The sequence below is a fragment of the Vicia villosa genome, unplaced genomic scaffold (assembly GCF_029867415.1).
Source record: "Vicia villosa cultivar HV-30 ecotype Madison, WI unplaced genomic scaffold, Vvil1.0 ctg.001936F_1_1, whole genome shotgun sequence".
In the NCBI taxonomy this organism is placed as follows: Eukaryota; Viridiplantae; Streptophyta; class Magnoliopsida; order Fabales; family Fabaceae; genus Vicia; species Vicia villosa.
This window is the reverse complement of record NW_026705780.1, coordinates 114780-125000: the sequence shown is the minus strand read 5'-3', so window position 1 is coordinate 125000 and position 10221 is coordinate 114780. Positions and strand designations below refer to the sequence as shown.

The following is a 10221-nucleotide window of genomic DNA, read 5'->3' as shown; positions in this document are numbered from 1 at the left end:
ATGAATATAAGAGTTAGTGGGTTAGTGGAAGAAAAATAATTTTTATTAATAGTAATAAATATTTTTGAAGTAGTGGGAGTTTTTAATTTATTTAATTAATTAATTTTTTATTTAATTTATTTATTTATTAAAAGTTTTGGCGGGAATTTTTGGTGGGAAGAACTTCTAGGATTATAATTTAGTATGATTTCATAATAATTAATCGTTAATAGTTTTTCTTTTAATTTTCTATAGCCATTTATATTTTTAATAAGTAGGCCCATAACTTTTATTTTAATAAAATAATAATAATAACAACAATAATAATTAAGAAATGTGGTTGGATCGAACTCAACTCTTTAAAATCGAGTTGTAGGGTGAGGAATGTCCCACTTATAATGACATGTTCATGTTATATATTGTCTGGACTCTTAACACCTCATCACGCCCATGACTGGTCAGTTGAAGCATGGAAATAAATGGTGGATGGCCCGATAGCGGAAATCTGATAGTAGATGGTCCACCAAACCTTAAACTCGATTTTGATTCCATGTTAAGAAATATGGTTGGATCTAGCCCAACCCTACAAAACTGGATTGTAGAGTGGAGATTTCTTCCACTTATAAAGACATGTTTAGATCATATGTTGTCCGATAAGACTCTTAATAATAATAATAATAATAATAATAATAATAATAATAATAATAATAATAATAATAATAATTTAATGACTTTATCAATGGTATGTTCACAAGATTGCCTTGTCATTTCCTCCTCTAATATGTTATGCGTTTCATTGTATTTTATTGCATCTCTCTATTATCTACTGTTAATTTGTCATACAAAATCTACTTCATTCATCAAATGAATAGAGAACAACAAAGGAATTGAAAATATTTTTCTTTGAATTTTCTATAGTAATGTGTACTAGAGTGACTAAAGAAGGAAATTAAATCAAACAACATTTTGATTCAAAACCAAACTCTTTTATCATATTTTTATAAATTAAAAGCAAAATCCGGTTCAACCTTAGAAATAGTCTAAACCGCTATTTTTTTGTTTTAACCGGTTTTTCATCGGTTTTTCTTTAAATCCCAATTCTTCTGTATCCTAGTTTTAAGGTCCAAACAAACAGATTGGATTCTAATTTCCGGTCCAATCGATCGAACCGGCCAGTCCTGTCTAATTTTTATTACTATGGTTATAAAACAACAATCAAGTTTTATCCCACTAAATGAAATCGACTACATGAATCAAGTTTCTCCATATTGTTGTATCCATGACCATGCTTCTATCCAATTTGTTAATCTCAAGATCTTTCTTAATAACTTCTCTTATAATATTTCTAGATCTTCCTCTTCCTCTAGTTGTTTGACTTGCTCTCCTTACCACAAAATCTACAAGTCTTCTTTCTACATGCCCATACCACCTAAGTGTATTTTTCATCATATTCTCTACTATAGTGCTACCAAACACCTTCGCTAATAGTTTCATTTCTAACTTCATCTTGTCTAGTCTTATAACTCATCCAATGAAACATCCTCATCTTTGCTTCACTTATTTTATTCTCGTGTTGATTCTTAACCGCCCAACATTCTGTCTCGTACAACACCGTAGATCTTACTGCGGTCCAATAAAAATTTCCCTTAGCTTGAGTGGTAGCTTAGCGGCACATAAAATCCTTGAAGCCTTCATGTATTTCATCCATCCAAATTGAATTCGATGGTTATATTTCCTTCTATTTTTCCATCATTTTATATTATGGATCCAAAATAATTAAACCGTGTGACTTGAGAAATGATATAGTCTCCAAATTTCACCTCTATGTTAGAAACACATATTTTTTCAAAATCTCATTTAAATTCCATATACTCCATCTTAGGCAAAAATCATGCATTTCAAAATCTCATTTCAAAATCTCCAACCTCTCATTTAAATCCTCCTTTGACGGCTTTGGCTAATATGCATAAGGATTTTACTTATGCACCATGCATAAGCCTACATAAGCCATTGGATCATGTTTTTAATCTAGTATTGAGTATTGAGTATTGAGTGGTGAGTATTGAGTATTGAGTAATAACAATTGATGTCTAGAATTTGATCCAATGATCCAAGGGTCCATAATAATATATGCATGGTGCATAAATTTTTATCTATGCACGGTAACTGCACCCCTCCTTTGACTATCCAAGTAGGACAATATCATCTGCAAAAGCGTGCATCTCGATCCTAAAAGGTAGGGGCTTAGGGTTGAACCTAGATGCGAACCTATTGTAATGGAGAAATCGTCTGTCTCTCCATCCTATGTTCGCACACTAGTCGATTCCCTTTATACATATCTTGGATAACTCAAATATATGCAATTCTAACGCATTTCTTCTCTAAGGCTTTTCACAAAATCTCTATAGGCCCTTTATCATACATATTCTTCAAGTCAATAAAAATTAAGTGTAAGTCTTGTTGGTCCATTCGATAAAACAACATTAATTCTCAGTGACTTAAGTCTCTTTTCTTAATTTCCGTTCAAGCACTCTTTTCCATAACTTCATGATATGACTCATAAGTTTAATATCCCCATAATTTGCACAATTTTTATATTCCCTCAATTCTTATAAGCTAGTAATGATGCGATGTACCGGTCTTTTGCAAAATCTTCTGTTAAAATCATCATTCTCGTACTAATTGATGCTAGTGAAACTTTTTTCTTTTCCTTTTCTCAGGTGTAAAAATAAAAATAAAAACAAGAGTGTTAAATTTCATTACCAATATTCTTTAATTTAAGAAATCAAATTTGAGAGAAGAAATTGCTTGACCTTGAAATTTCAAACATTAAAATGAAAATTAAACTAATAACAATTTGTGAAATGTAATTCATTTTAGTATTATTAGTATTATTTTTGACGCAACTACTAAAAGGGCATAAACGTCTTTAAAGTGATATATTAAGAAGCGAGTTCGGGTTACCCTTATGAACGAAACTCCGCACCAGATATATATAGAGAGAGAGCAGCGAAAACAAATTTCTGGTTTGATATCGCGATATAGATTCTAGTAATTTTTTTTATTTGCATTGTTAATTCCGAGTTGCGACTCACTAAAACTCGAGAGTTCGACTCAGATTAGTTCAAACTTTGCATGCAATGAACAAACAACGGTAACGCCATTATACGAAGAAGAAGAAGAAGCTATGGAGCAAGCATTGATTGGCGCACTGAACTACGTATCTCGAAATCTTCCTCTTCCGCCTGAACTCTTCAACACCGTTTCTTCTATCTGTTATGGATCTGAACCTAAACCCTCACCTCTCAACTCCTCGGTATATGCACCACTCCGAATTCTCCGATTTTTTCTGGATTCTTCACGATTTTCTCACGCATTTTTGCTTATTTTGTTTGTTCTTCAGGATGATGGGAACAATTCTACACAAGACGAAGATTTACTGACTGAGCTTCAAGATGCACTGTCCAAACAACGACCTAATTGCGATTCTAGTTCCAAATTAAACAAAGCAATTAAAATTCGTTCGTTAACTCGGATTCAGCACCGCTTAACTCAGCTTGAAGGTTAACTAACACTTTAACTATAATAAACTACCTTGTGTTTTCAATTTCAGTATTATTATAATATAATTATAATTATAATGATAATTTATGCTAATGACGCACAGCTTGTCATTATAATTATAATTTGTGTATCTGGTTTTCTTATACTCTGATGAGGTTATGTAACCTAAGTTTTCAGCCTGAAGATTATTTTGTCATTATTGTTAATTGATTGGGAATGATTCTTTCTTAGTAGTGTTGTTGATTACTGTTTTTGAGCAGGATTGCCTTCCAGGTTGGGAGATGACCTACAGACGAGGTGCTTGCTCGAGCTTTATGGACTAAAGGTGAGATTGATTTGAGAATCTTTCTTAAATGTTTAGCATTTTGGCGAGTGTTGTTTATATTTGTTTAAGTGTATATGTTTGTTTTGCCTGTAGTTGGGTGAATTGTTAAGGCATGCTGACTATGAAGCTACAATTTATAGCTTTTGTTTTCTCGTTGAAATTCTATTACAATGTGGTGAAAAAATGGTCACATATGAAATGATGAATGCTATGACATTGTGCACTAAATTGGTTAAAAGTAATTTTTTTTATAGTAAGGCATTTAATTTTCCCATGCTTGTCGTATGCATATAAATATTATTTAATTTGTAGGTTTTGGTATATTGCGAAGAACGGTTTCTGCTGATGAAACTATTAATTTTTATATTCGTGTCTGCCTGCTTGTGGGCCAAATTAAAACTGAGGAATGACAAGAAACATGTCCTTGTTGGCAATGACTTTTGTTTTGACAGCTGGCGGAGTTGCAGGGGAAGGTTAGGATGGAAGTGAGCTCTGAGTATTCGCTTAATGTTAAATGTGCATATCCCGACAAACAATTATTTGACTGGGGCATGATGCGGTTGCGGCGTCCTCCTTATGGTGTTGGAGATCCATTTGCCATTGATGCTGCTGATGATCAAATAAGGAAGAAGCGGGACACGGAGGTGATTTTTTATTTCACTGATCAATGCCCCTCTTCCCCGTTTGGTTTAAATCAGTTTTCCTGTTATGATATTATCGGTTATGGTTTGCATATATCGACGATGAGGCTTTGCTTCGTTGATCCAAGGAGTTAATGAGCATGAAATGAAATTTGTTTATAATTTTTATCTCATATAGAACTTCAATCGCAGAGACTATCTAGATTAGAAGAGCAAGCAAAAAGTCAAACAGAGACCAGAACAAGAAGATTTTTTGCAGAAATACTCAATGCTGTCCGTGAGTTCCAGTTACAAATCCAAAGTTCATTGAAGAGAAGAAAACAGAGGAATGATGCTGTCCAGGTCATCTATTTCTTCATATATCTTTCATTTGTTTGAAAACATGTATGTTTATATGGGAAACTAAAATGTACACTTGCTGTACAACTTTGGCCTATTACAAAGTAATTTTGCGAACTACTCTTACGATAATTAGATATATCGCCAGGAGTTTGTTCAGAGTGTGCATGTGCATTCCATAATATAGGATATACAAGAACAAAAACTTCATTGATTTTCAAAATATGTTGCTATGTTAAACATGTTTTTGAATTTGTTACTGTCTTTCTTTAGTAAACATTAAAGATTTATGTTATTTTAAATGTCAAATTTGCCCATTCTTTTAAGTTGAAAGATAATTTAAGTAACGTTGGATGGCTTGATGTGGATTACGAATTCTCATAAATAATATTGCAGGCATGGCATGGAAAGCAAAGACAACGGGCAACTCGGGCAGAGAAGTTGAGATTCCAAGCTTTAAAGGCTGATGATCAGGAAGCTTACATGAGAATGGTGAAAGAGAGTAAGAATGAAAGATTAACTTTGCTTCTCGAAGAAACAAATAAACTGCTTGTAAATTTGGGAGCAGCGGTTCAGCGTCAAAGAGACTCCAAACAATCAAATGGTATTGAACCCTTGGAAAATTCAGAGGCTTGTTTACCACAGTCAGATACTTTGAAGGATGGAATTTCTAAGGAATCGCCTCTTGATGAAGATGTGGATTTAATGGATTCTGATCATAATGATGACAGTAGTGATTTACTTGAAGGCCAGCGGCAATACAATTCTGCCATACATTCCATTCAAGAAAAGGTAGGATTAAGTGATTAACTTTATTACCATTCTTTCATACACTAGAAATACTTGAAAATTGTGCTGCACTGGAATTCTAATTAGAATAGGGGTTAGGGTAGCTTGTTGTAATTCTAACTAACTTGTAGTACATTGTAATTGTTTATAGGTAACTGAGCAACCATCTACTCTTCAAGGTGGAGAATTAAGACCATACCAGATAGAAGGGCTCCAGTGGATGCTTTCTTTGTTTAATAACAACTTAAATGGAATTTTGGCTGATGAAATGGGGCTTGGAAAGACAATACAAACCATTTCATTGATAGCTTATCTTTTGGAATACAAGGGTGTGACTGGCCCTTTTTTGATTGTGGCTCCAAAGGCTGTTCTGCCAAATTGGGTCAGCGAGTTCTCAACATGGGCTCCTAGGTATGTCCAGGTTAGATATTGAAAAATTATTTCCTAACCTGTTCTCTTGGTTGGGAGAAGGTAATGGATTCCGCATATTATATTCACCTTCTAATCACTTATTCATTTTCGCTGTGGCTCAGCATTACAGCTGTTCTATACGATGGACGGATGGATGAGAGAAAAGCAATAAGGGAAGAGCTCTCAAGGGAGGGAAAATTTCATGTTCTGATAACACATTATGATCTTATAATGAGAGATAAAGCATTTCTGAAGAAAATCTATTGGAAATACTTGATTGTTGATGAAGGGCATCGATTGAAAAATCATGAGTGTGCTCTAGCAAGAACCCTGGACTCTAGGTATGGCCAGCATTGGTGTTATGGTAATTTTAATTATGTTTGTTAGTATTGCTGTTATACTAATGTTTATGTTCACTTCCCTGAGGACCCTGACAATATGTTTGTTTGGGTATATTTAAAGAGGAAATATAATGGTGATAAAAGTCGATGTGGGGCCACCCAAAATTTCCTTCCCTCTTGAGCAAAGAAATGAATAGAGGCAGGATCCCCTTCATTTCTTTGACATTTATGTCATTCTCTCCATCTTCTCTCTGTTTTACAATCTTTTTCTTGAGGCCTTCATTATCTCTCTTTGGACCATCTCTTTGTTTTTAGATCTTTTTCTTGAGGCCTTCATTATCTCTCTTTGGACCATCTCTTTGTTTTTAGATCTTTTTTCAGACCCTCTGAGACCAAGCTCACTTTTTTGAGACCTTCCTCCATTGTCCCTCCAAAATTTGTACATCATATACTGAAGTTTGATTTAATCCCCTAATCTTGTCCCTGTTAAAGGGACATGCATGGGTTGTTTAGGCTCACTACAACCTCAACCCACCCTAAAACTAAACTTTGAGACCATGGCATATAGGATGGTTATTCAGCCTGTGTTTTTGGATAAGTTGGTTAGTCAAAACTTAAGTGTTGTTACCTAACTCTCTTATTAGAATTTCACTCAGAATTATTTTTTGGGTCTGCTACATCACTACTGTATTCCGTCTAATGCTGTTTACATTCAATAATATCTCTTGCTGAATTTCTGTTTTTCTTATAATTTTCATTAGATTATACTAACTTCCATTAATATAAATGCATTAGAGTTTGGCAATTTTGTTTTTGAAAATCGTCTGATTCAAAATTTTCTTTTATGCAGCTATCACATTGAGCGAAGACTTCTGTTGACCGGTACCCCAATTCAGAACAGCCTGCAGGAATTGTGGTCCCTGCTCAATTTTCTCCTCCCAAGCATTTTCAATTCGGTTCAGAATTTCGAGGACTGGTTTAATGCCCCCTTTGCAGATCGAGTTGATGTATCCTTAACAGATGAAGAACAGTTATTGATTATTCGCCGTCTGCATCAGGTGAGTTTCTCTCTTGTTTCTTATTCTCTTGCTCTTATCAATGTCTTTCTAATTGAAAGAATTCCCTCTTTTATAGGTCATAAGGCCCTTCATACTGAGAAGGAAAAAGGCTGAGGTAGAAAAGTTTCTTCCGGGGAAATCTCAGGTCATACTGAAATGTGACATGTCAGCCTGGCAGAAAGTATATTATCAACAAGTGACTGACGTAGGCAGAGTTGGGTTAGACAATGGTTTGTATCTCAAACGCCTCCCGGTTATCCCATAATACACACTTTTCTCTTAAACTTTAATTCACAAACATATGTTTAACCTGACTACTTTTTATTTTAATATTGGCCTACATCTGCCAAAGATATTTGTCTATTCCCCTCCCACCCCATTGTTAGTTGGTCTTAGTTCTCAAAACTAAAAAAACCTTACTCTAGTTGTATAGAAGTATATCAGTTCTCCCATCTTTAGAAAGTAAATCAATTTTTTCCCATTCAGTTGGATATTAATGTTATTGATATGTTCTATGTTTGGAACAGATTTCCTTCCGTCTTTCGGGAGGGAAATTTTTTCCTGGTATTTTTCAACATTTTACTAGCTATAACATTGTGATAATTTGGTTGAATAAGATTCTTTTGTTCGATAAAAATTTAATTTCTAATTTTACCTTACTTTCATCCACAGAAAAAGTTCACTGCCCCCCCACCCCCCAAAAAAAACCCGCCTCTGTAATGTTGGCTTATACATCCTTGTATGCTTAACTGATTTCTTGAGAACTTCAGTTACAAACTCTTTACTAAATAGAGAATAATCTGCAGGTTGTGGAAAATCAAAGAGTCTACAGAACTTGACAATGCAACTCAGGAAGTGTTGTAACCATCCCTACCTCTTTGTGGGAAACTATGATATATATAATCGTAAGGAGGAGATTGTCAGAGCATCAGGGAAATTTGAACTTCTTGACCGCTTGCTTCCAAAACTTCGTAGAGCTGGACATAGAGTCCTCCTTTTCTCACAAATGACTCGTCTCATGGACATTCTTGAAGTTTATCTTCAACTTCATGATTATAAATTTCTTAGACTTGACGGCTCAACAAAAACTGAGGAAAGAGGTTCCCTTCTAAAGAAATTCAATGCTCCCGACTCTCCATACTTTATGTTTCTCTTGAGCACTCGTGCCGGAGGACTTGGTTTAAACTTGCAAACAGCAGATACAGTTATAATCTTTGACAGTGATTGGAACCCACAAATGGATCAACAAGCTGAAGATCGAGCCCATCGCATTGGACAAAAAAAGGAAGTTAGAGTTTTTGTGTTAGTTAGTGTGGGATCAGTTGAAGAGGTGATTTTAGAACGTGCTAAACAAAAGATGGGGATTGATGCCAAAGTCATCCAGGCAGGCCTTTTCAACACAACATCAACAGGTTTGTTCTCATACTCTGAGCAATGTTTGAATAATAAGGTTGTGGAGATGAATATTGAATTCCTAATTGCATTTGAATCCCTATCTGATTTTGAGCATTAGAAAAGATGTTTGTGTTCAACTTTGAACATACCCTTCCGCCATTTCAATCTCCCGTGTTTTGCTTCCTAGATCTCGCTGAAAATAAACTATTAAAAAATTAATTAATATATGGTATTTTTATTTGTGCAGCTCAGGACAGGAGAGAAATGTTGGAGGAGATTATGCGTAGAGGTAGTAGCTCACTTGGAACAGACGTGCCAAGTGAGAGAGAGATTAACCGCCTTGCAGCCCGATCCGATGAGGAATTTTGGCTGTTTGAGAGAATGGACGAAGATAGAAGACAAAAGGAGAATTACAGATCTCGTCTCATGACAGAGCATGAACTTCCAGATTGGGTATATTCTGCAGTAAATAAGGATGATAAGGTCAAAGCTTTTGACAGCAGTGGTATTACCGGAAAGCGGAAAAGAAAAGAAGTGGTATATGCAGATACGTTAAGCGATCTTCAATGGATGAAGGCTGTGGAAAATGGACAAGATATATCCAGGCTTTCAGCCAAAGGAAAAAGAAGAAACCACCTCCCTGCTGACAGCCATACACAAACGAGTGATGACACTGCGGCAGAAGAAAGGTTGTTAGAGTTAAGCAACACCGTTGAAAATGAGAGATCAAGTGAAGATACTTTCAATGCGACCCCTGCCTGTAAGAGACTAAAACATGAAGAAATTAGTTCTCATAAACATGAAAAGGTGGACGTTGGAGGAAGTGGTTTGAAGGAGCATGTATTTTCTTGGAATGTTCACAGAAAGAAAAGGTCAAGCTATCTTAGCCAGGGTTCGGTATCTGATACCAAAGGGCAGAATGCAAATGGAAGAAGATCAAGCTAAAACTTATGTGTTTGAAACTTTGAATTAATCAATGATGCCAGAAATTTTCCCCAAACAGTTGAAACAGGTTCTGCTTTTAATTCTTGGAGTTTGTCAAGAGTTATTAGTAGATTGTACTATCCACAAATGGCGATAACAGAAAGTTCCTTTTGGCAGTTGTAACTATAGCCATTAATGTGAAATCAATCATTTTATGCTTATTTTCCTGTCATTTCTATACACTTCACTGAATTCTCTAGCTAGGGTGTTGGCTATCAGTTGTATCAACACTTTTGAGACATTGTCTTTAGCCAATGAAATTTTCAAAAAAAATTCCTCAATCACTCAGGTTCTTGACCAGCGAAAGCATGAGGCACAAACATTGATACCATGGTTGAATGAGTAATGCAAGGGGTGTGCATGGCTACCAAATTACAAGAACCGATCCATTTGAT

General features: G+C 35.2%; 1 protein-coding gene across 1 annotated transcript; it reads left to right on the top strand.

Moving 5' to 3' along the window:
* The first annotated feature begins 2961 nt into the window (after positions 1-2961).
* LOC131637171 (probable ATP-dependent DNA helicase CHR12) lies at positions 2962-9987 on the top strand. Its single transcript, XM_058907760.1, has 12 exons — positions 2962-3295; positions 3383-3542; positions 3804-3868; positions 4321-4512; positions 4702-4851; positions 5245-5640; positions 5789-6048; positions 6171-6389; positions 7240-7447; positions 7524-7677; positions 8254-8859; positions 9090-9987. Exons 1-12 carry the CDS (start codon positions 3167-3169, stop codon positions 9785-9787), a joined length of 3237 nt encoding a protein of 1078 aa, XP_058763743.1. The 5' UTR covers positions 2962-3166; the 3' UTR covers positions 9788-9987.
* The last annotated feature ends 234 nt before the right edge of the window (positions 9988-10221 follow it).

Excerpts from the sequence above, each read along its gene's own strand:
- LOC131637171 (XM_058907760.1), top strand. The coding sequence starts at position 3,167 with ATGGAGCAAGCATTGATTGGCGCACTGAACTACGTATCTCGAAATCTT. Across the intron at positions 3,296-3,382 it reads CCTCACCTCTCAACTCCTCG|GATGATGGGAACAATTCTAC; the intron begins GTATATGCACCA and ends TTTGTTCTTCAG. Across the intron at positions 4,513-4,701 it reads GGAAGAAGCGGGACACGGAG|AGACTATCTAGATTAGAAGA; the intron begins GTGATTTTTTAT and ends CTTCAATCGCAG.